Genomic DNA, 25,802 nt, shown 5'->3' with positions numbered 1-25,802 from the left:
TAGCCAGTGCAATGATTTAAGGGGTCTTACCTGGAGAAAGTCAAAGAAGTTAGACTGCATTTTCAGTCTTCTTAACTGGTGAGCTCTGTCAGTCTCACTAGTCCTACTCAGTAACCGGGGCTCTGCCCATTGTTGGTATGCCCTTGGCCTATACGCACCTCTGCTTTCTCCTGCCCCGGACCTCCTCCTCACCTGCCTTGCGGCCCCGTCTGTCAGGGGCAGGCCTCATTCCTCATTGTTTACATTTTACAGACTACTTACTAGCTGAAGTGTCGTTTTGTAATTCATGAGACAAATTCTAAGAGTACTAGGAATTAAAACTTTGTGTGAGTTGGTTCTCACTGATGAATATAAGCTTTTAGTGTATTTAAAACATAGTGGCTAAGAGCCTCGGCTGGGAACGCAGGCCCTACGGCTTCCCAGCTGCGTGACCTTGGACAAGATACTTAATTTGTGTACCTGGATTTCCTCGGCTGCAACATGCGGATGATGTTGGTTCCCCTCCCATGTGGTTGGGATGAGGACTAAATGAATTAAAACATGTAAAGCACTTCCTTGAGTACTTCGTCTCCGTGTTCAAAATGTCAACAGCTGTTGATAATAAAAATACTAATAACTTCAGAGGGGCACCTTTTACATTGACGCATATGCAGTGTTCTTGTCTTATTCCCCAAGTGGGATAATCTTCACATTCTCTAGGAAATATCCCCATATTGAAATAGAGAATAGGGGCGCTTGGGTGGCTCAGTCGGTTAAGCGTCCGACTTGGGCTCAGGTCATGATCTCGAGGTCCGTGAGTTGGAGCCCCGCGTCGGGCTCTGTGCTGACCGCTCAGAGCCTGAAGCCTGTTTCAGATTCTGTGTCTCCCTCTCTCTCTGACCCTCCCCTGTTCATGCTCTGTCTCTGTCTCAAAAATAAATAAACGTTAAAAAAATTAAAAAAAAAATGAAATAGAGAATACGATTATCTTGTTGTTAGTGGGATTAGAACATGTGAAGTTAATTGGCCACATCGTGTGTGTGTGTGTGTGTGTGTGTGTGTGTGTGTGTGTGTGTGTGTACATACATTCTTAAGTTCGGACAAATTGATGACACCATGTGCCATTACAGTATCATACACAGCATTTCACTGCCCTAAAATTCCTCTAGGCTCCACTTACTCATCTTTTCCCACTACCCACTGGCTGCCACTGATCTTTTTAATGTGCCCATAGTTTTGCCTTTTCTGGAATGTCCTACAGTTAGAATCATGCAATATGTAGCCTTCTCAGATTGGCATCTTTCACTGAGCAATACACTCTTAAGTGTACATCCATGCTTGTGGTAGGAAAAGCCTTGCTGCGGGAGAGGTCCACATGGAAAATCATCGGTCAGGACTCTCGTTCTCCCCCAGAAAGCTTGGATAGATGTCCTCACACTTTACTTTGTGATTGGGACTTTTTGATGTTCTTGTAGTTCTACAAGAAGTAGAATAAGCCCTACTTCTGATTGGCTTATTTATTCATCAGGTGTGTTAATATATTCGGTCCAGTTACAGTCAAGTTGGGGAGGCCTTAGAGCCAGTTTATAAGTAGTCTTGCATATCTTTGCTTTGATGCATTATAAATTGATCAAGCAGTTTTACTCATACATGGAATTTATTTTTTCTCACAAGTTCCAGGTGGATGTCCCATTACCCATCCCACGAATTGATAATGGATTTTATTATTCCTACTTTGTAGATGAATAGAGTGAAAACTGGAGAGGTTGAGACTTGCCCAGCATCACATAGACTGTGTCTAAGCTTCCTCATCTATAGATTGTGTGTTGTGTTAATTGCATAATTTTTTACTAGGGTAATATGTATCTGCAAAACATAAAAGTTACCATTTCATCCATTTTAGGTGTACAATTCAGTGGCATTAGGAACACACGCAGTGTTGTGTAACAATCACTACCGTCTGTTTATCACCCCAAGCAGAAACTGTAGTCATTAAATAATAACTTCGCATTTCCCTTTTTTCCCCAGCCCTTGGTAACTTGTAATCTGCTTGCTGTTCTGTAAACTTGCCTAGTGTAGATATTTCATTTAAGTGGAATCATACACTATATTCCTTTTGGGTCTGGCTTACTTCCCTTAGTATAATGTTTTGAAGGTTCAAAACATGGTGCTGTGTATCAGCACTTTTTATGGCTGAATAATATGCCACTGTATGGATATCACACATTTTGCTTATCCATTCATCTGTTATAGGACACTTGGATCGTTTTTACCTTTTGCCTGCTGTGAATAATGCTACAGGGGACACTGGGGACCAAGTATCTTTTTGAGTCTTAGCTTTCAGTTCCTATGGGTGTATACTTAGAAGTGGAATTGCTTGGTCATGTGCTGAATTCTGTATTTGGTGTTTGAGGAAGTGCCCAAGCTCTGTCATTTAAATATAAATTTAATTGTATATTTTTACTATCATAAAGTATAGAACCACAATTACATTTGGAAGTATGTTAAATCTGGGAGTTTGGTTCAACTCCCTTGTTTTACAAGAAAGGAGGGGCGCCTGGGTGGCGCAGTCGGTTAGGCGTCCGACTTCAGCCAGGTCACGATCTCGCGGTCCGTGAGTTCGAGCCCCGCGTCGGGCTCTGGGCGGATGGCTCAGAGCCTGGAGCCTGTTTCCGATTCTGTGTCTCCCTCTCTCTCTGCCCCTCCCCCGTTCATGCTCTGTCTCTCTCTGTCCCAAAAATAAATAAACGTTGAAAAAAAAAATTTATAAGAAAGGAAACCAAAGTCCAGAGACATTTTGATCTGAGGTGATTTGGGAAGGCAGTTTATAATTATTTATTTATTTATTTATTTTAAAGTTTGTTTATTTATTTTGAGAGACAGGATGAGCGGAGGAGGCGCAGAGAGAGAATCCCAAGCAGGCTCCGCACTGTTAGCGCAGAGCCTGACATGGAGCTCGAACGCATGAGCCATGAGATCATGACTTGAGCCAAAGTTGGACAGACGCTTAACTGACTGAGCCACCCAGGTGCCCCTATAATTCTTTAGTATCAATTCATGCACTTTTTCTTTATCCATCCATGATACAGAGTTATTAGAGAAAGGCATTCCAAGTAAGAGTAAGTTTAAATCAATACAGTGTTATGGAAGGGAATTTACTAGATTGGGATGATCTTTATCTAAATTGTATATCTTGTTTTTACTCAATAGACTTCATATCTACCTCGGACTCGAGACTTACCAGCTAGGTCACTTTGGGGTCTATGCCACAAAAATATTTTATGTGGAACTGTTTACAAGGGGGTCTTGGGATGCTTTAAATACTGATGTGAATGATCTAAAGGGCTAACTTGGGGAAAGTAAAACTCACTGACTGGGCTCTCAGAGGTGTAGAGACTGCCGTTGCTCTGGAAAAAGACTCAGATTAGTGGTGGCCTTGTATCTTAGTTATACACATTTCCATTAGTTTTGCCCCGTGCTTCTTGCCTACCAAGTTCTCGGTTTTTAGTCTGTCATCCGTGTTTTAATTGTCTTCTGCTTTATGTTACATATATGATTAACTTGCCTTTTATAGCTTTGTTTTCATCTGAGTCTTTGTGGGGGAAAAATATTTTGAATAGGAACAAGCCTAATTCATCCCTGTTTACATAAAGCAGAGAAACAGCATTTGGCATAGATGGGTTATTCGATGAATCCACTTTCCTTCCATCTGTGACTTTCTGTTGGCTACTACTGTCTTTGTGGCTTTCCCTTTCCATGTCAGTCTTCCCATATTAACAAAGAAAAGAGAATACTAAGTTTGGCCTGTGTTAGTGATCACTGTTGTACTTTCTACTGGTCCTCAAAGCACGTGCCTGATGATTAAGGCTAGAATTTTGTCTCTCGAGTCTGCTTGTCTGAAGTCTATGTTTTCAGAATATTTTTTTAAATTGGATTAAGATTTTCCATCTCTAGTCCTTAAGCACTCTTCCTATTTTTTGTGACCCCTTTGTACTTATTATAATTGCACGTTGCTTCAATTCCCTCGTGGTTGATTGGTCTGTTCTTGGCTCTTTGTATTTTCAGAGTGGCTGGAAACTCTTAGAAATGGTGCCAGTGGCACACTGTTCTCTGTTGGAAAAAGTAAAATAGGAAGTTATTTTCCTGTTATCTGTTAATCCTACTGCCTTCGCTCACGTATTTAGTATCTACGTTTCTGTGGACTGAGAATCTCTTGTGTGCCAGGGTCACTTCCCGATGCTGCTGTAAGCCACGGCCCTGTCTTTCTCCAAAGCCCATCTGTTCTCAGCATTTTTCACAAGCCTCCTTTCAACACTGCAACAAAAGTCTCAACATTGAAGATGGGGCTCTTTGAGTTTCATCTCGCTCCTTTATTTGTCTTTGGTGAAATGCTCCCCGCCCCTCCTTTGTTTTTAATCATTTAAGGTTTTATGTCACCAGGGCTCTGTGTGTAGTTATTTGGTTTCTCTTGGCATTTTTTTAAAATTATTTTTTAATGTTTATTTTTGAGAGAGAGACAGAGCACAAATGGGGGAGGGGCAGAGAGAGAGGGAGACGCAGAATCCGAAACAGGCTCCAGGCTCTGAGCTGTCAGCGCAGAGCCCGATGTGGGGTCTGAACCCACAAACCGCGAGATCGTGACCTGAGCCCAAGTCAGACGCCCAACCGACTGAGCCACCCAGGCGCCCTGGTGTTTTTTGTTTGTTTTGTTTTTGTTAGGGCTGTGCAATACTTCCATGACCTTCCAAAACCTCCAGTTTTATTTTTCAGCAGCTCCCGTCTCTTATTAGTCATCTTACTTTTCATAGTTTCTGACCCTAAGCCCATTCTTATCATGCATGTGTGTGCGTGTGCACACCTGTTCTCCCTTTGAGCCAGCTTTTTGGTGTTTTGTGGTAAATGTATGACTAAGTCTAGGGTTTCCTTACAAAGCTACCCTGTGCCTCCAGATGGTAACATTTTCTCCCCAGCGTTCTGCTTCCTCTCCTTTACCATCAACTCCTTCTTGCGGGTCAGTTCTAAATCTCAAACAGCGCCCTCTAGCTGGTTCAGCTTTCCTCTGAAAAACTAAAGTGTCCGCAAGAAGAGACCCTTATCACCAGATAGGGTGATTTTTTGAAAGGGGCCCCAAGTGACAGGCACAGTATGACGTCTTGCCTCTCCCTGTGTGCACTTCCACCCGCACCTGTAACAGCTGGAGTGTTGTGAAGAATGAGTCAGTGTTGTGTGTCTGTCACTGTGTGTGCTCAGTAAATTATTGCTGTCGTTATCGTTGTTGTGGTTTTTGTTATTCATCACTATTGCCACCCCATCTTACCTTTGTCCCAGTGGTTTCTAAACCAAACGAAAAGAGCATCTTCTAGAATCCAGATCATACCTTGGACTGAGGGTATAGCACAATAATACGACTTTTGTCCTCTTTTCATCTTAACCCGTATCTTTTTCAGCATGTTTCCATCCGCATTGTCCTAGATTCTAAAGCATCGTATGGCACCATCATACAGTGTGCTGTTACTTGAATCATGAACCCACCTTCTCCAGCACCTCCAAGGAGATCATGACTTGCTGACCCAGAGCGTGCAAAGTGGCTGCTCTAAAGACAAAATGTTCCCATGCTCATAGTGGAAATGGAAATCTATTTAACAACATGGTTATGCGTTTACATAGAGAATGGTATTCTAGGAGGAAAAAAGGCCGGATCCCAGCATATACTCATGAACTGCGGGTTATGCACGCTCCTAGCTTGTGTGGGTCATAATGTAAGAGCGTCAGACTGGATAACCTCAGAAGTTGTTTCCAGGTCTGAAATTCTGTTGGTTCTCCTCAGCAATCTTGACAGAGGGCTGCTAAAGGCCACGTCTCTTTGACTTTATTTACTACGGCAGATGTTGATTCTGATCAGTTTAATTGCATTTTAACTATCTACAGAAGACCTTTGTTCCTTGAGATATCAGAAAGCAAATTAACTTTGGCATAATTAAAAATGCAGAGGGTCATGAAAGTTAAACCAGTTTGATTTATTTCAGCTGATAAATTAGCTTGGGTGTATGATGTTTCCTACCATAATATGAAATCATGGGATCTCTTTTCTGGCACAGTTTCACACTGGCAGAGGATGGCAGAAAACCCACTTATGTTAGTTAAGAGAATTTACAACAGAATAAAAACCAAGCTCTACCTATGTCATACTCATGGCTTCCAGTGGATCTCGAGATCAGGGTTTGGAAACTGAAAACAGTCGCTGGGGTCAGACATGCTCCTTAGGGCGCGAGGCAGTTTTATTCTCTTAAAATGTTTCTATTTCTCAAGAATTGTCAGAATACAGAAGTAGAGATAGCTTTACGTAGCATTTCCTGCCTTGCATAATTTCTATGAACAAGCAGTCTTAAGACCAAACAGTCATGCAACTTTACTTCAGTGATCAGTGTTAATTTTCTTAAGTAAATCCTGGCTCCAGTTGGTGAATTTGTCTGTCTCTGATGTAAGTATGTTACGTTTAATGACTGCTAAATCACGTTCATGGTAAAGTGTTGGGAATACCCCTAGCCTGTGTACAGGCCCCTGGGCTCTCTTTTTCTAGATTCCTGAACTTTTCCCCCATCTCAGAGCTACATGAAGCTTTCGTCACCGCGGATGCAGCAAAAATTAGCTGAATACGCATTAGTGCATTTTCCTCCAGCTTTGGAATGGCAATTTGAAGGGGGAAGAAATGAAATCTTATGTTTTTTTGGATGTGTGCATTTTGTTTATCTCCACGATAACTGTATCTCCTAGGCCAAGAGCCAGGAGTTAGAACCGAATTCACTCTAATAGTAATCAAAAGTGTTTTTAAAAATTTCGCATTAACCCCGTACAGCTCCCCTCCCTTCAGGCTCCTCTCAGGTCAACGGGGTGGAGTCAGGCGTGAGGGGGAGAAGCTCTTGTTCACGGACATGATTTGGCTTCCAACTGGTGTCCGTCAGTCGGTTCCTCTTTGGCGTGGGGTTAGGATTGCTAATATGTGACACCCCTTTAGCGTTTTTTCCTCTAGGAAAAAAACCATTTGTGGTATACTCTGTTACCTGACAGATAGGAAGCAAAATTGTGCTCTTAATAGCATATTGGAATTAAAATCATTCTTTTAAAAAAATGTTTATTTATTCCGAGAGAGAGTGTGTGTGCACACACGCATGTGAGCAGGGAAGGTGCAGAGAAAGAGGGAAAGAGAATCCCAAGCAGGCTCCGCACTCTCAGTGCCGAGGGGGGCTCGATCCCACGGACTGCGTGACCATGACCTGAGCTGAAATCAAGAGTTGGACATTTAACCATCCGAGCCACTCAGGTGCCCCTGAAATTCTAATTCTTAAAAAATAAAAATGCCTCTCTTAGCCTCTGTGGATGTTTACTTGTAGCTGCTCTTCTAGGAGCTGGGCCGAAGCACAGTCGTTAGGGGAGATGCCGTGCTGTGCTCAGATACCTTTTCAGTGTAATCTGGCCAGACTTGCGGGTGGGAATCCCTGTTCTGCTGGGGGATGCTCTTCTCCCCGAGAGTCCAAGAAACCCTGTGCAATAGTCTCTCTGAGCGGTTATTCCTGTTCTCTGGAAATATCTGAATGCAGGGCTGAGTAAGACAGAACCTTGCTGTGTAGACCGTCAATTATCCTTTATTACCACGGGGAATTGATCTACAGATAGCATTTCTTACACTTCTGTTACGTTGCTTCGTTCATTTATTCAACAAATACGAAGTTTCAGAAAGCTTTCTAGATCAGTGGTTGTCAGCTTGGAATGACTGCATCCAACTGTATCCTCACTAGGAAATCTTGACGGTTTCACCTTCAAAATATGCTCCAAATTATGAGTACTTCCACTTCTCACCTAGAATCCAGTGCATCTCGGATTAGATCGCTGCTCTCTGTCGTCACCCTGTGCCGCCACCAGCTCTACTCCCTACGGTAGCCAGAGTAATCTTCTGAGAGTGGTCATCGTGTCACGGCTCTCCCCTCATCACAGTGGCACTGCCCTCTCTTCCTAGGCACTGCCTGTGGGGGTGGCGGCCATCTCCTATTTGGCATCGTGGCCGCCCTCAGACCTCTGGTGAAGCCCAAGATTGTGAAAAAGAGGACCAAGAAGTTCATCAGGCACCAGTCAGACCAATATATCAAAATTAAGCGCCACTGGCGGAAACCCAGAGGCACTGACAATATGGCGTGCAGAAGATTCAAGGGCCGGATCTTGATGCCCGGCGTTGCTTACGGGAGCAGCAAGAAAACAAAGCACGTGCTGCCTGGTGGCTTCCAGAAGTTCCTCGTCCACAGCGTCAAGGAGTGTGAAGAGCTGCGGATGTGCAACAAATCTTACTGTGCAGAGATTGCTTACAATGTCTAAGAACCACAGAGCCATTATGGAAAGCACGGCCCAGCTGGCCATCAGACTCAGCGCTCCCAATGCCAGGCCGCATAGTGGCGAACGTGAATAGACAGCTTATGTGCACATCGTATTTGTGTTATACTACCGAAAAAAAAGAAGCCCCTCCAGCGGCTTCTCAGCATGCTTAGGCCTTATCGTCATCCTCTAGAATCAGGTCCTTGATGACTATCCCCACATTATGTCCTGTGACCCTCCCCTCTGCTCACTTCGCTCCTTGTGAAATTGCCCTGCCCTATTACATGTGTAAGTCTCTTCTTCTGCATCATTTGGATATAAGTTGGAAATCTTTCAGATCAAAACCATGCGTAGATTAGCTGCTTGTTCATGGTTCTAACCTATTGACTTCAATGTGTTTTTAAAAAACGTACAGCTATAAATAACTCTCAAAACCAGAAGTAATGTTTGCTCAGAGTCATTTGGTTCTCACACAAATGTAACAGTCCCAGAGGCTTATCTCTAGCAATTCTAACCAAATTAATAGTTACCCAGTTGAGAGAGCAGAAAGTGTGCATTTGAGCTGAGAGGTCTCTGCCATAAAACAAAAATGAAGGCGGCAAGAGAAAAAACCAAATCATTTAGGTATTCTCTATATATTCAGGCCCAGAAGAAGTATACCTTTTCTTCTCATTCAAATGTCCTTTGTGAATTTCTACAGAAGGCTTGCGTGTACTGTTTGACTACAAGTGATAAATCTCTTTAGTCCTGTCTCCGTCACCAGTGTGAGAAACTGAGTCACTACTCCTTTGAATGTTAACTCCTTGTTAACTTATTTAGCTCCTTTCATTAACACAGAAATATAAAGCTGAGGGGACTGTCAAATTTGGATAGATTTGTCTTTTTGCCTCAGAATAGTTATTTGCTCTTAATGCTTTACCAAGAAGACAATGGCATAACTTCTTTGACAAGTGTCCTTTAATTAACCAGAACAGTGTATGTATTTTTTTTATTATTATTATTATTTGAGAGAGAGAAAGAGGAAGAATGAGTCAGGGTGGGGAGAGGAGCAGAGAGAGAGAGGGAGGGAGGGAATATATCTCAACCAGGCTCCACGCTCAGCATGGGGCCCGACATAAGGCTTGATCCCACAAGTGTGGGGTCATTATCTGAGCCAAAATCAAAAGTCAGACACTCAACCGACTGAGCCACCCAGGTGCCCCACCAGAATAATATTTAAAAGGTGTAGAACAAGCTCAAGTACCTGTGTAAAAAACAGCTGTGCCCCAAAGCAAACGTTACATAAACACATGGTACTATATTGCTACTGTGGGTACCTCCTGTATTGATGGACTTTTCTCCAGGCTTTAATCATGTCAGATTCTACCTAGCAGCGCTTTCCATTTTATTTAGATTCTTTAAAAGAATGGCTGATGGGAGAAGGGGGGGGCTCTGTTCAAGAGAAGAAATTGGTTTAAATTAGTAGATATCTGTTCTATGTTTTTTTTTCCCGTGACCCTTTGTATTTATAAAGGAAAAAATTTCCATCTGCTGGGTGGTCAGGAATGTACTGAGTGCATCTCATATGACTGGCATAGCGAGGGGTGCTTAGAAGGATGGTGGGCAGATCCAAAAATACGTACTCGTAACATACATACACATGCTGTGGTTCTGAGCAGAAGAAACAGCCTGTCTTCTAGGAGAGCTCTCACTGGAGTTGATGATCCCAGACATATGTGCAAGAAGCAATTAACCAACAATAAACTAGAATATATAATCAAATAGCAAACACTCTTTAGAAGATGTATACCTGTGGGAGACATGAGAGGATTACTTCAGATGTAAGTACCTGTCTGTATGCGGGATGTTCAGGAGGTAGAAAAGGCTGGTCGGCAAATATGGCTACAAGAACTGTCACTATTGTAGTTTTCACTTCTCTTCTCATGCTAAGTTCTGTTCTTCGGTTGCCCGCTGTGTGCCCCACACTTGACTATGCTGAGGTAGGGTCTCTACGTCTATGTTTTTACTCTCAAGGTGGACAATGTTCAGGGCTGTGTTGGCAAACGATTTTTTGGTGGGGGCGGGGGAGGCCCTGATTTACAGTGTTTGCCGCTTTCTGTGGTGTAAATACTTTACCGTGGTTGATTTCTCAAGTAGCCGATTCATGTGGTGTCACTGAATGCAGCGTTGGGACGAGATGGAGTAGGTTGTGAGCTGGTGGGACCCTGCTTCAGGAGGCGACCGCCAGTGTCCTTGCTCAGTGTTTCCTTAAGTGCAGAATCTTTATTCCACTATCGGGAAGGAGACTGTCCTTTTCCTTTTATGCCTTCCTGACTCTGGCTGCCTGCAGAGTTGCTATTACGGGGATTGGGTTTTTTTTTGTTTTTCATCTTTGCTTCTGTGGTGCTTTAGCTCTAACTTAATTTCTTTGTGTTTTATCTCAGCATGTGCCATCTGCTTTGTACTGTGGTTAGGAGGGACCAGTTTTACCTCCTGATTTTAGAGCTGATTAAAAGGAGAAACTTCATTATGGATATTGGGATAAGAGAAGCATAAAATATTTCTGTATTAAAAAAAAGTTTCTGCATATCAGACATTCCTTACCTCCACCCCTAAGAGTTGCTCACATTTATTTGTTAATAATTTCATTTATGTTATCTTGTGGGGTGCTCTGTCAGTTATTACGTTGCTTGTGTTTTTTTTACATTTTATTAATTTTGAACATCTCTGGTTCTTTTCGCGCTGAGATTTCTGAGAAGTAAACCTCTATTTTCTTTTTTTTTTTAATGTTTATTTATTTTGACAGAGAAAAAGTGAGGAGGGGAGGAGCAGAGGGAGAGGGAGAGAGAGAATCCCAAGCAGGCTCCACACTGTCAGTGCAGAGCCCGATGTGGGGCTCAAACTCACAAACCATGAGATCATGACCTGAGCCAAGATCAAGAGTCGAATGCTTAACCGACTGAACCACCCAGGCGCCCTGCAAACCTCTATTTTCACCTCTTTTAGAGCCCATGATCTCTAAAAAGTACCTGACATTGATCAATTGTTGAATGACCAATGCCTAGTTTTCAGGCATGTCATCACAAGACATGAGGCCAAAAGAAGTTTGAAATAGTACAAATTAGAATGAGATTGAGACTTAATCATGGCAAGGGTTGTGTAAGTCAAATAACGGAGAAATGTAGGGCCAAGTCTTAGACACCATTCATAGATGGGACCGACGGAAGCAGTTTTGATGCTAAAGGAGAAGGAAGGTTTGGGAAAGAAAATAGGCCAGTGCTTTATGGAAGAGGGAGCTACAAGAGTATCTGATACAAGTTGCATTAAGAAACACTTGCTGGGGCACCTGGGTGGCTCGGTCGGTTAAGCGTCCGACTTTGGCTCAGGTCATGATCTCACGGTCCGTGAGTTCGAGCCCCGCGTCGGGCTCTGTGCTGACAGCTCAGAGCCTGGAGCCTGTTTCAGATTCTGTGACTCCCTCTCTCTCTGCCCCTCCCCTGTTCATGCTCTGTCTCTCTCTGTCTCAAAAATAAAATAATGTAAAAAAGAAAAAAAAAAAAACACTTGCTGGGGGCGCCTAGGTGGCTCAGTCAGTTAAGCGGCTGACTTTGGCTCAGGTCATGATCTCTTGGTCCGTGAGTTTGAGCCCCGCGTCGGGCTCTGTGCTGACAGCTCAGAGCCTGGAGCCTGTTTCAGATTCTGTGTCTCCCTCTCTCTGACCTTCCCCTGTTCATGCTCTGTCTCTCCCTGTCTCAAAAATAAATAAAACATTAAAAAAAACCAAAACACTTGCTGGATATGAGTAGGGGCATGGCAGTTTTAACTTTCAGAGAGCAGTTTATTAATGAGTTGGGAATAAAAACTTGACTTTAGAAATTTCAGGAGGGTAGGAGGGGATAGGAATGAGAATCAGTGACTCTGGATCACTCATCCAAGGACTGGGATGAGAGAAGAAGTGAAATGGATGTTAAGTACAGAGAGACAGTAAGTAGGGGTCCAGTAAGGGTAATTATTATTCCTTTTGAAGTTAGAAAATTTTTTCATTGTCGCCCTTAATAAGTGACATTTCATAAAGGCGGTTTAATTTTGAAAGTGCTGTATGTAAAGTTCCATGTTTTGCCAAGTTGATGTCTTTCCAAATGCAGAGAGCCATAATTCAGGTGGGTGGAGATCTAGGGTCTACAAGATGCTGATTCTGTGACATCAAAATTAAGACAAGTACACAGTAGGTCCTTGAATGAAGGTCCTTTAAGGGGGGGTAGACTATAATTTGGTAAAGAGAGAGGATTTTTAGGGGGAAGGAAAAACATAGTATGAGAATTGTATATATGGAGAATGTGAAACAAAGGGGAAATCTAAATATGTTTCAGTGTTGCAAAAAGCAGATGATTTTCCAGGGGACAGCTTAGATGCAGAATTATTTTATTAGTCTGTTGTTCATATACCAGATTGATAGTAGCCTTTTCCAATGAGCTTCGAGGGGTGCCTGGGTAGCTCAGTTGGTTAAGCCTCCAACTCTTGGTTTTTGCACAGGTCACCATCTCATGGTTCTTGGTTCAAGCCCTGTGTCAGGCTCTGCACTGACAACGCAGAGCCTGGTTGAGATTCTCTGTCTCCCTCACTTTCTGTCCCTCCTTCCAACCACCGCCCCCCCCATCGTGTGCACGCACTCTCTCAAAAGGAATGTAAAAAATAAAATAAAAAACCTAGCTTTTAAAAATTATAAAAGTAGTATTCCTGTTTTTTAAATTCAAGTTTAGTATTAAAGTAAATCTTGGCTTCCTTCCCCAACCCCCCCCCCCCCCCGCCTTTTACTCAAGGATAACCATTTTCGTGTTTCTTACATATTCTGAAAATGTTTTTAATTTTTTTAATGTTTATTTATTTATTTTGAGAGAGAGAGACAGAGACTGAGATAGAGACAGCAAATGGAGGAGGGGAGAGAGGGAGAGAAAGAATCCCAAGCAGACTCCATGCTGTCAGCACAGAGCCCAACGCTGGGCTTGATCCCACAAACTGCAAGATCATGACCTGAGCTGATATCAAGAGTCAGATGTTTAACTGAATGAGCCACCCAGGTGCCCCTGTTGTTTTGTTTTGTTTTTTAATGTTTATTTATTTATTTTTTCAGAGAGAGAGCAAGTATGAGTGGGGGAGGGGCAGAGAGAGGGGGAGAGAGAATCCGAAGCAGGCTGCAGGCTCTGAGCTGACAGCACAGCAGAGAGCCCGATCCGAGGCTTGAGGTCATGAACCATCAGATCATCACCTGAGCCCAAATCAAGAGTCTCACGCTCAACCTGACGAAGCCACCCAGGCACCTTCTTCTGAAAATGTTAAAACATATTTTTATAAACATGGTTCATTTATACTCATCCTGAATCTGCATTTTTTAATTGGTAATATATCCTTAGGATCTTTCCATATTGTCACGTTTGAGTCACCTTATTTTAAAGTTCGTAGTGTTCAACTATATGGATGTACATTACTTGTCTGCTGAACTACAGAAAAACCTTATGGATCTGGCATAGTGTGTTAATTTAAAAAAAAAAAAATTTTTAACGTTTATTTATTATTGAGAGACAGAGCATGAGCATGGGAGGGGCAGAGAGAGGAGGAGACACAGAATACAAAGCAGGCTCCAGGCTCTGAGCCATCAGCACAGAGCCTGACGATGCGGGGCTCGAACTCACACCCGCAGGATCATGACCTGAGTCGAAGTCAGATGCTTAACTGACTGAGCCACCCAGGCACCCCATTTTTTTAAAAAAACTTTAATAATAACAAAAAATTTTTATTATGGTACATACGTTTTCCACAGGATGATGTGTGTCGTGTGTATTTTTTTCTGTATGCGCATTTCCACGTTCCTCACCTACAGAGATGATAAAATCCTGGGGTTGGAAAGGACTTTAAAGGTCGTCTCGGACATGCCGCGTTCATCCCCTTTGTACAATACCTGCTTCCCCAGGAGGAACGGTCCTTGTTGGAAGTGGGCATTTGCTCACTATTGATGCTTTCATTCACAAGGAGCAGCACGCCGGACTTTGAGGAGCCTAAACAGCGAGGGCAGTGAATTACCTCACACACGGAATCCAGAGGTCGATGGTTGCAGGTTTGGCTGATGAAGCCGCTCGGTTTCTCTACCTCATGTAGTTTTTCCTCACAGTTTTCCCAGATCATATTCCCGGACATCCAACTTCAGGCGGTTGTGTTCAAAGGTGGCTGGACGGAAGGGCAATTCTTGCCCGCACATCAGGAAGGAGACCTTGTCCCAGAAGCCCCTTGTCGGACCTCCCCTCCCCTCCCACTGGCTAGACCATGTCACGTGATCAAGCTACGGTTGCGCAGTAGGCTGGGAAAGCGAGTGTCTGCCATGTTCTGCGTCTGAAGAGATAAGACGAGTGTTCTCGGCAGGTTGAAAGGGGTTGGGCAGATAGTGAGGGACTCTAGAAGTGGCTAGAGTGGCGAATATCACTTTTGGATAGAGTAAGAATCTATTTCTTGGTAACCCTACTTTGGGTGTTAGTTAAGTTCTATAAGCTATACTTAAAGAACAACGAAATAAGTAGAAAGCTGAAATGTGTCCCTTTGGTCCCTTCCTCCACGCTCCTTCGCTTGGTCATTTCTGTGCTGTCAAAGTGGAGAAAAATACACGAAATCACGGTTTTCTGTGGCTCAGACTCTTTCCTTGCTTTTTGCTTTGGGCTCTGCCAGCGCATGGCTTCCTCAGATTTTTCTCCTTATGGGAATCTCTCGAAATCTAACTGCTGTCATATTTATTGATCCTGCATTTATTGTGGCATCCCAGCTCCCTGAAATAATAAGTTGGTAGGAACAAACAGGTCATAATGTCTACCAAATAATTTGGATTAGAGTTATGTGGACAATTTGTATGTTTGTATCTTTTTAGGTTGATCTGTAGGGATGCTATAAATTTAACTATGTTATGTATCTTTCCTTTCCTTTTCCTTCTTTATCTTCAGACTTTTCAAAGACCCCTGATTTAGAATGGGTGGTAAGTAGGTATGTGACGTGGGAGTCCTTAGCTCTAATTTACATACCAACCTTCATTTCTTTTCTTTTTTTTTTTTTTTAATTTTTTTTCAACGTTTTTTATTTAGAACAGAGAGAGACAGAGCATGAACAGGGGAGGGGCAGAGAGAGAGGGAGACACAGAATCGGAAACAGGCTCCAGGCTCTGAGCCATCAGCCCAGAGCCCGACGCGGGGCTCGAACTCACAGACGGCGAGATCGTGACCTGGCTGAAGTCGGACGCTTAACCGACTGCGCCACCGAGGCGCCCCATCAACCTTCATTTCTTTAGTGTATTAGTGTTTAGTGTTTGTGAAGCAGTTATAAGAGTTTGAAAGAAAATATAAATGGTGTGGAAATAAAAGGTCAAGACCTTGGAGCATGTGTGTGTCACTGTCCCCTTGACTTTCTAACCAGGCTGTCCCAAAGTTTTAGGGACTTTTCAAGGATCCATCTCTCTTGGGGTCTGAGGACCTGTGAATCATAATAGGCTTCCCTTTTCTGATTATATTTGGCCTATAATTCTCCAACCCCAGCTCCCCCAAATTTTTAGATAAGACACTATGTGTAAGGATGCTCTTTTTGAATAATGAGCATAGATCTGATTGTTGCATTTTCTAGATGAGAGATTAATGCAGACGGTGTTTACTTGAACATTTTGGACTTATTTCCCCTGATACTGAATTTGTAAAATTATCACCTTTAAAACTAAGCTCAGACTTAATGCCTTCATTTCCTTTTTGTACCACTCTCTGGGTCTGTTTGCCTCCAGTGTGGAAATTACAAAGAATCACAAACCTTGGGAGATTTAAAACCGGAATCTCATTGGTTTAAAATTTGCAAAATACATTGGTTCAGAGAAAAAAAAAAAACGGGCCACTCAACTACTCAAATAACATCATTTTTTGCATGATATGTTCCCTGAAAGGTCACATTATGTGACAAGAACATGGGGTCTGTTAGGGAATAGAAAATAGAAGACTGAACAAAATTTGTAAACATTTGAATAGAACGACAGTGGCCTTACCCCCAACTCCATATGCTTTCCTACATGCCACGTGGATCTAGCTCACGTGTAGTATGTAACCGACTATCATTTTATGGTCTGTGAAAGTCCATACCTTTTGTTTTTGGAGCATGTGAGTCTTTTACAAATGTCTCTAGCATATGGCAGGGCAACGGAATATACAAACTGACAGGTAATCTGACTTTTTTGCTAAGCCACACCAGACAGATGCTGTTTGGTCCCTAAACTATTCGATTTCTTCCTTGTGCTTTCATTTCCCTCTAAGAAACAGAAGAAACTTAACTACTTATTTCTCAGTGCCTGAAAGGACAAAATCCTTTGTGTATTTTTTTTTTTTTTCTTTTGCCTTGGTAGGCCCTTCAGGTCCAATTTTCCTCTAAGATGATACCCAAAATAATGATAGCAGGGACTTGAGATGTTTGCTTACTTTGAGTACTGAACGAACGGTGAGAAGCATTCCAAAAACAATCGCAGATTTTGGTTGGTGAGAACACACCTTATCTATTCAGAAGGGCATTCCATTAGTACCTACTTTGAGAAATGCGGCAGGGCTGAGTGACCTTGTACGTTTGGATCCATTCTGAAGACCAGTGGTAGAAATCACTGCCCTTGATTTTACCAAGCTTCCATAGATGTTAGCCTATAACAGAGAAACGTGAAGGGGAGGAAAACCGCAAGCCTGCACGCAAGACAGGTAGACCATCACATTTTCTTTTTTTACACTCTAGAAGTTCACCTGGACCCCCACCGAACATGGTGTCCTGTCGCAGACTGTCAGACAGTGTGCCCTGTTGCATCAAGTGACCCGGGACAGCCCGTACTGGTGGAGTGTCCTTCTTGTCACCTGAAATTCTGCTCATGTTGCAAGGATGCTTGGCATGCAGAAGTCTCCTGTAGAGATAGTCAGCCTGTTGTCCTGCCGACAGAGCACGGGTAAGAAGGGAAATGGCCTTGGGGATTATTCACTGGTTTTCTCAGAAACCCCAGATATGTCTCTTGGCAAAGGAGTTATCTGGTGACGGAATGTAGAGATCAGTCACTTCCCTGTGGAGCTTCCCTGAGAAGCGGCTCAGAATTGGTAAGTTGTTAACAAACAATAACAAAAGAAGAATTTCTAAAGGGAATTTAGGTATTTACCCCTGGAGGATCTTCCAGCCACTGCTGAAATTAGAGCTTGTATAAATTTTGATTTCTCTTTAGGCAGGGAGGCACAGGGACCACTGGTTTTCAGTAGGAAGTCACGGCTTGTCCACAGTCATTTGCCAAGGAGTGCTAGCCACCTGCTAGGGACAGACCTCATTCTTCTTGCTTGCAAAGTGGTGTTGGGATTATTTTCTTACCTGATTATGCTGCCAGCTTGTGAGGTGTGCCAGTCACGTCAAAGAGAGCACAGCAGTAGAAACAGCAGCCCTGCAGGGCAGTGCAGTACTCAATTCCTAGGTCCAAGAGGAAGAGAACTCATCTCTCGATACTTTATGCTCTGAAAAGATGGCACCAAGGTTCAGATTTTGTTACAACGAGCAGCAATTAAATCTGTACCTTTCAGTATTTTTTACGGCAGCAGAAGGGCCCAGAGTGAGAGACCTTTGTGCTTGATCCCTTGCTTTGCTCAAGGCTATGGCTGTTCTGCATCAGTGAGAACAGGCGTACCAGTGTTAAGAGTCCAGTTGGCTTACTCACCCCGCACCCTCCGAGTGTGTAGAACCATTCTTCAGGAATAGCAACACTACCTGGCTATGATGCTGGGCTGGAATCTTAGACCAAACAAATCAAGAGGAAAAATAGATCTTCATGCACTTGGCAGGCGTGGACCTTCCTAGCCAGTACCTTCTGCATTTTCACTGCCGTGGCAGTAAGGTCTGTGGGTGTCACAGAACAGTGCAAAGATCCCAGAGGAGAGAGGGGTTGAGATCTGACGTTGTCACTTGGTGCCTGTGTGACCTCATGTCAGTCACTCAGCCTCTATGAGTCTGTTTCTCTCTTTGCAAAAAAAGGGAGAGGGTAGGAATTAAAATAGTAACTGTCCCAGTGCTCTATAAGGTTATGGTGAGCACCAGCTCCGATCCTGGATCTAACAACACTTTGTGAACTTGATGTCTCCGTGTGCTGGGTGCTGGTTTTAATGAACAGTGGCTGAAGTACCTCGCCGGGCTGTGGCTTCCCTAACCCTCCCACCTCACTTAGCTCCACTTATTTTCTGTGCCCCGTAAGGCTGTGAGCCTGTGTTGACCTATTCATCCATCTGGAGCAGGTCTCTTGAATGATATTGGGCATTTATTTTATTTTATTATTTTTTAAAGATTTTATTTTTTTTAAAATAATCTCTTCACCCGGTGTGGGGCTCGAATTTACAACCCCAAGGTTAAGAGTTGCATGTTGTACTGGCTAAGCCAGCCAGGCACCCCAGGTGTTTCTTTAAAGTATTGGTCACTGACTCCCTCAACCTCTGCCATTTGTTTGTCAGAACAGATCACTAGATAAGAGGTTTATCTGTGCCGTCTCAGATCCTGAGCTCGTGTTTCTCTTGTATAGCGGACTGCTTGCATTTCTTATTTAGACAGTGTGTGCTCGGGGAATGAAATACTCCAAATAACGAGTTAAGCCAGGTGTGGAAAATACAATTGTATAATTCACTTCAAGCCAAAGATAAATAAAGGTTCTCTTCTGTTTGGAGTTATCTGAACGACCAATAATCTGTGTCTCTCCAATTTTTACCCCCACCCTCTTCCATGGAAGTGAATTCAGCACGGATAAGGAAGGGTTCACTACCTACCCATCAGGAGCCCCAGGAATTCAGTTGGTGACCATAAAGTGGAATCTAGAAAGGTGTTAGTTAACTACTTAAGTCTTTACACTCAGCTCACTCTTCCCCGGCTCTGGTAGTCTACCCCCTTGTGGTTCTAGCTTTCAAGAAACTCAGGCAGCATTCTTGATCCACACCCTATAATTTCTCATCCATTTTGTTTCTAGGGCCCTCTTTGGGACAGACACAGAAGCCCCCATTAAGCAATGCCCCGTGTGTCGGGTTTATATCGAACGCAACGAAGGCTGTGCTCAGATGATGTGCAAGAATTGCAAGCACACGTTTTGCTGGCACTGTCTCCAGAACCTGGATGTAAGTTCCACTCGGAAGTCTTCTCACGTGGTCTTTCTGTATCGGGGTGACCACCGGGACCCTACGGCCTTTCCTTTGGAAACAATGAGCCTCTGTTTGTCCTGTAAGAGACATTTGCTGTTCTTAGTGATGCTCTCCACTTTAGATGTCTGTAAAATCTCTGATTACCTTCACTGTGTCACCTCAACCTTAAAGGCAAGCAAGCTTTGTTGTTGTTGTTGTTTTAGGGACATTTCCTGTTTTGGGAGCACTGTCTCCTCTTGTTCCATAAAGAATCATCTGTGTGTTCATTTTACATTGCTGTTGTAGCAAATCACCACGAACACAGTGGCTTAACCAACACAGATTTATTATCTTTACTTCTAGACATCTGACATGGGTCTCACTGGATTAAAATCGCAGGGTCTTTAGGGCTGCATTCCTTTCCGGATTCTAGGGAAGAATCCATTTCTTTGCTTTTTCCAGTGTCTAGAGCCTGCCTGCATTCGTTGGCCTGTGGCCCCTTTCCCCGTCTTCAAAGCCAGCCACATCCCATCTGTCCGACCCTTCTTCCAATTCACGGCTCCCTCTGACCACAGCTGGGGAAGCTTCTCTGCCCTTCCAGGCCCTGTGATTAGGTTGGCCACATCTGGATGATGCAGACTACACTCCCCCATGAAGGTCTTAATGTGATCACATTCATACAGTCCCTTTTGCCATGTAAGGGCAACATATTCTTAAATTCTGTGGATTAGGCCACGGGCGTCTGTAGGGGAGCCACCATTCTGCCTACTGTACTTTGGTTGTCTTCTTCTTTCTGAATTTAAAGAAAAAAGCCACTCAAATCCATGAGATGTCTTCAATAACCACTTCATTCACTGCCATGACAGCAGTTTTGCTATTGTTTTGTTAGGGTTGCCTTCCCAGACACAGGGGTCTGCCCCCCTCACTCTGTTCCCTCACCATTCATGAAGCACGTCTTGCCCAATTTGAGTACAGCTCATTCAGTCCCGGGCCAAGGCCAATGGTAACCCCAGAGGTAAAAGGTGATGTGAAGGCTGGATGAGCAGACTCTAGCACATGTGAGCTACCCCAGATAGGAAGAGATATTCACTATTTTGGCAATCCAGACGAAGAAAATGCGTCCATATCCGGGTGAGCCTCCGTCATGTTGGTGCGGGGCGGGGACCTTCTTTTCTCAACTTCTCATTTCGTTGGCTTAGTTTGCTTCAATTCGATCAGCAGTTAGTGTGGGGCTTTAGTGTCACACACACCCAGCGAGTCCGTGTACAGTGAACACGGGATGCGTTCCACCCCCCACATGCCTGGGTTTTAGCTGAAAACTAGATAGGTTGTTTCAGACGACATCTGTAAGAATTTTAATCAGCCCGATCTCAGTTTCAAGCAGAGGTATAAATTGGGGAAAAGAAAGTTGATTTTAGACTTTAGAAGCTCAGTAGCTCAGGTTGAAAGAAATGTTTCCACTTAAAAAAAAAATTCTATCATAACCCCCGGAATTACAATTAAGGGTGATATTTGAGAGCTGTCATGATTCCAAACGTGAGATGTTCTGAGTGAGGTTCTCACTGACTGCACAGCCCTCATGTTTTACAAAGGGAAGAAATCTTCTCTGTTTTCCTTCAGGTTTAACCAGAATACTAATTGGGTTCATAGCCCCAAGGAGGCTGAGCCCACGAGGTTCTTTTTAAGCGGCAAGAATGCAAGGGAATAAATATGTGTGCCAGATCTGTCCATCCTTTGGCTGGAATATGTCTGGGGTATGGCGTTGCAAAGAACACACTGTTCTGTTACTTGGACTGTTCTGACGCTCGAGATGAAATGGTACAGATGTTAAAAGGCTGGATACACAGGCTTCAAATACTGAAGCATCTTTTTCTGGTCATTGTTTCTTGAGATCCCATTTTCTCGGGTTTAGCCAGGGGCATTGGCCTGTTGGTAATGATGTTTTCCCCTCGACAAGTGTTCTGTGTCAGATGGTGGTGTTGATCTTTGTTTGTGGGAAAGTTTCAGAGCAGCGGGTCTGGGAGCAGGATGGTTGTCTGAGAGCCAAGCGTGAGACAGACAACCACCCAGCATGGTTTTGAGCTTTACTGGGGTGTTGAGTTTGCTCCTGCCTTCGTCCCCATCCCTGCTGTCTTCAGAGGACGAGGTGTTCTTCATCTTATGCTGTGGGTACCTCAGAGACCTGTCCCCTTCTGTTACCTCTTCTCTCTCTTGTGACTTCAACTTCCACTAACATCACATATGCAGCTGTGTCCCATTTGAAAACGAATCACACTTTTCTCAAACCTATGTGTCTCCTATACTCCCATTCTCCCCCAGCCTCCTCTTTGAGCCAGGCCTCAAAACAACATAGTCACCTCTTGTCATTGACGCTGACTTACCTCCGGGCACTGAAGTACACTCAGCTTGCCACATTGTCACTCCCCAGCTGTATTTTTCTAAGGCCTTGGGTGAAATGCAAGGGATATTTCAGTCCTCATCCTACCTAAACTGTCTGTTTCAGTGATGACACCTTTTCTGGCTTCCCTTCTGCATTTCTGGCCACTTCTCCGTTTCCTTCCCAGGCTCCCCTTGACCCATTCTTTGTGACCCAAATGTTTGTGACCAACATCCACTTTGCTCTCCAGTCTACACTCTCTCCCGGGTGATCTCATCTACTTCTGTGTTGTTTCCTGCCCCTCCCCCCAACATCTGCCAGTACCTAAGGCCTTCCCCCAAAGTTCAGATCTGTGGAATCAGCTGCCTTTTGGACAGTACCACTTGGATGGCTCAAGTGTCTCTCAAGTTCAGCCTGTCCAAACCGTAGCCGTCATCATCCCAACAAAATTCATCTCTCCGTTATCATTTCTCTTGGCCAGGCTCCTGCTTCTCCCCAGTGCCTTTCCCCTCACCTGTGATTTCTTCTCCTTCTTCCCCCGCCTGGTTAGTTACCTTCTCAGTATCTCATGCCTGCATTTCCCACCTCAGCTGCTGGCATTTTTCCTCGCCTGCTCTACTGTGGCCGCCTTCCAGCCGAGGAAGACTGTCCTTCGTTCCACATCGCACCTGCTCTAGAGCCACCTTTCAAAGAGGATCGGTCAGGACACGGAGCCTTTCAAGACTCAGTCAAGAGTCTCGTTGATTACAATCTCTTTTCACTCAGTGCTTTGTAAAAGTACCGAGATACATCGTAAAGATAGCGGCCTCGGGATTCGGGGAGGCTGTTCGTCAGTATCGCCCGAAAGAGCGTTTGCTTCCACCAAGCAAAATATGGTTCGCGTTTGTTAGATCCAGTGTGGTTAGTATTTGTCTCTCAATTCAAAACAGCGTGTTTGTTGAGACCTCTCTCCTTGTTTTTCAGAATGACATTTTCCTCAGGCATTATGACAAAGGGCCGTGTAGGAATAAGCTTGGCCACTCGAGAGCCTCAGTGATGTGGAACCGAACACAGGTACCTTGACCCTTAAGGAAGCACGAGATACACTGGACGTGGGAGGGCTTAGAAAGCCCCCCTGTTCTTCCTCCCCACCCTGTTGTCTGCTTACACATCCATCCCTGGAGGTTCTGGGGAGCCCCTGGGCAGGGCCAGGAAAAGGGAATCCAGCAAGTACCTGAAGTTCATGAGCATGACCCCCTTGCGGGTAAGTGGAGGGGCAGGGCCTGGAGCAGCTGGGTAATTCACAGCCACCTGCAGAACGAAGGCAGGTCTTCTTTCCTCCCGAAAAAATGGTAGAACGACTTTCCTAAAACCCTCTAAGTCCTACTTTCTATAAAAGGCAGTGCTCTAAAATCCCATGAGCCGCTGCTGGGGTTTAAATCCCTCTGTACCTGCCATTGTGTTTCCGTGGCAGGTTCAAAGGAAGTCCTGGTTTATTTTTAATAGCGTTTCATATTCATTAAAGGCTGCGTTCCTTTTAAGGGTGCCACTGTTAATAGCCTAGCAATCATTGTTAATATCCCTATGAGACTATTAGGAAACTCAGGGAGAGAGCCAGAGCGCCAAGAGCAACAGTTTGGGGTCACACAGAGCTTTTGCTCGAGTTAATGTCTGTTTTGTTCCCTCCCCTCCGATCTAGTTCTTGCCGTCTCCCTGGTTAGTATCCAGTTCAGATCATGCAGGCACTGGGCTACAAGGTCCTATGATTGGTAACTGTTTTGCGTGCCTGAGGTGGTGTCTTAGTTCAGGCTCTAGAATAAATTATCATAAACCGGGTGGCTGAAAAAAAATAGAAACGTATTTCTCCCTGTTCTGGAGACTCGAGGTGCCTTTATGGTTGGGCTCTGGTGAGGACCCTCTCTCTTCCTGGTCTGTAGATGGCCTCCCTCTCACTGTGTCCTCACATGGCAGAGAGTGGCAAGAATGGAAGCAAGCTCTCTAATATCTTTTTTTTAGGGCACTAATCTCACCGTGAGGGCTCCACCCTCGTGTCCTAATTACCTCCGAACCACCCTCCTTTCCGGATTCCATTGTATTGGAGATTAGGGTTTCAACATATGAATTCTGGGGCTGAGGGGGAAACACACATTCGGTCTTTAGCAGAGGGTACAGTAGACATCCAGGAAGATTTAACTGCTGAAGTAGCCTTTTCTTCCACATTTCCAGGTGGTGGGGATTCTGGTGGGATTGGGCATCATTGCCTTGGTGACTTCACCCCTGCTGCTCCTGGCCTCCCCCTGCATCATCTGTTGTGTCTGCAAGTCCTGTCGGGGCAAGAAGAAAAAGCACAGCCCATCCACAACCTAGAGGTCTCTGCTCACGTCCACGTGCCACAGATGTCTGGGGTTCTAACGAGAAGCACAGTGAGAAAGCCCCACTTAGCGCACCTGCCTCCTCCTTGCCAACCTTTGAAAGTGCCTGTGTCCAGACTTTGAACTTGCCTCTGGCACCAAGGCCCAGCCCTGGTGCACGTGTTCCCGTGTGAAGAGAACCGGGCTGTGCGGTCTAGGCTGTGTCTGTGGAGCACGTCGGGAAGCTTTGGGGTTGCTGAGAAGGAATGGGTTGCTAACCCATCATCATTTTACCCCCCCGGAGGATCCCACCGGACTGTTCAACTGCTGGCCAGATTCAAGGAGCCCAAGTGAACCTGTAGCGTAATAAATGTGTTGTCGCGGTTGGCCACACACATCACAACTGAGCACCAGCGTCCGTTCTGTGTCGATTTGACCACAAGAGATACGCGGGAGAGACCCCCCTGGGGGAGGGAAAGAATAACACCGTTTAAGAGGAGATTGTTGTAAGAGCTGCAAAGCAGGCTGCTTAGCTCAGGAGTGGGTACTTGGCTTCGGCCTCGGCCAGCCGCCGGGTGTTCTGTTGCCGGCATTCCCACGGCGACTTGGCAGAAACACAATGGGTTTCTCCTTGTGTGATCTCAGCTTCCAGCACAAAACTGCTGTGCAGAGGGAGGTGTCTTTTCCCAGTGCGAGGGCTACAGCCTGTAAAACAATGTGGTCTGATGGAGCGGCTCTCCCTGGGCAAGTGCAGCCTGGCGAAGGTGGGAGACTCTCCTCCAGCCAGTAGCTGTGGTCTGCAGGATTGTCTGATGTGAAATACGGGTCAAGGGGCAGAGGTTCAAATCCTTCACCGGAGATAACAGAGACCTTTCCTGAGCCCTGCATTCTTGCGCCCAGCACATTTAGGACTGCACCTGAAAGTCCATAGCAAGAGTGACTATCAAAGTCCCATGTGTACACCTAGAAATCCATATAATTTGCCACCTACCTAGACCCTCTGTCCTCTGGGCACATGCGAGTATTTCCCGTGGTACACACAAAACAGATGTTTCCTCAAAGCCATTTTGTCTTTCCTTCTGGGACTAATACACTTTACTAGAAATCAACCTAATGATTTTTTTTTTTTTTGCATATTACATATGTAAATTTTGGTTGCAAGTTCCTAACTTAACAAAAGGTATAGACTCGTAAACCCAACTCTTTTATTTTTTTAAAAAAAATTTTTTTTTCAACGTTTATTTATTTTTGGGACAGAGAGAGACAGAGCATGAACGGGGGAGGGGCAGAGAGAGAGGGAGACACAGAATCGGAAACAAGGCTCCAGGCTCTGAGCCATCAGCCCAGAGCCCGACGCGGGGCTCGAACTCATGGACCGCGAGATCGTGACCTGGCTGAAGTCGGACGCTCAACCGACTGAGCCCCCCAGGCGCCCCAACCCAACTCTTTTAAAACAACCCTAGCACCGTGTCGTGTCATGTCAGTGTGTAAAAACACTGATAATCAAGCTAGTTACCTATTTTCAAACGCAGTGCAAGCAGCTCTCAACAAAGTTTAATACTGCTCTTGGAAGCCTCTGTTAGGGCGAGCCAGATA

General features: G+C 44.6%; 1 protein-coding gene and 1 pseudogene across 5 annotated transcripts in view; both read left to right on the top strand.

The window, feature by feature from the left end:
* RNF144B (ring finger protein 144B) overlaps nucleotides 1-25,414 on the top strand; it is a 181,082-nt gene extending 155,668 nt beyond the window's left edge. For all 5 annotated transcript variants that reach the window (XM_045497262.1, XM_045497264.1, XM_045497265.1 and 2 more), the window contains 4 exons: nucleotides 17,110-17,314; nucleotides 19,352-19,496; nucleotides 22,840-22,929; nucleotides 24,082-25,414. In XM_045497262.1, coding sequence (XP_045353218.1) covers nucleotides 17,110-17,314; nucleotides 19,352-19,496; nucleotides 22,840-22,929; nucleotides 24,082-24,222 — 581 coding nt within the window. In that variant the 3' untranslated portion in view covers nucleotides 24,223-25,414. The remainder of the gene's footprint in view (nucleotides 1-17,109; nucleotides 17,315-19,351; nucleotides 19,497-22,839; nucleotides 22,930-24,081) is intronic.
* On the top strand, nucleotides 7,930-9,381 carry LOC123609347 (annotated as a pseudogene).
* Nucleotides 25,415-25,802: the final 388 nt, after the last annotated feature.

Source organism: Leopardus geoffroyi, chromosome B2 (assembly GCF_018350155.1).
Source record: "Leopardus geoffroyi isolate Oge1 chromosome B2, O.geoffroyi_Oge1_pat1.0, whole genome shotgun sequence".
NCBI classification, from domain to species: domain Eukaryota; kingdom Metazoa; phylum Chordata; class Mammalia; order Carnivora; family Felidae; genus Leopardus; species Leopardus geoffroyi.
This window is presented reverse-complemented; position numbering and strand designations above follow the sequence as displayed.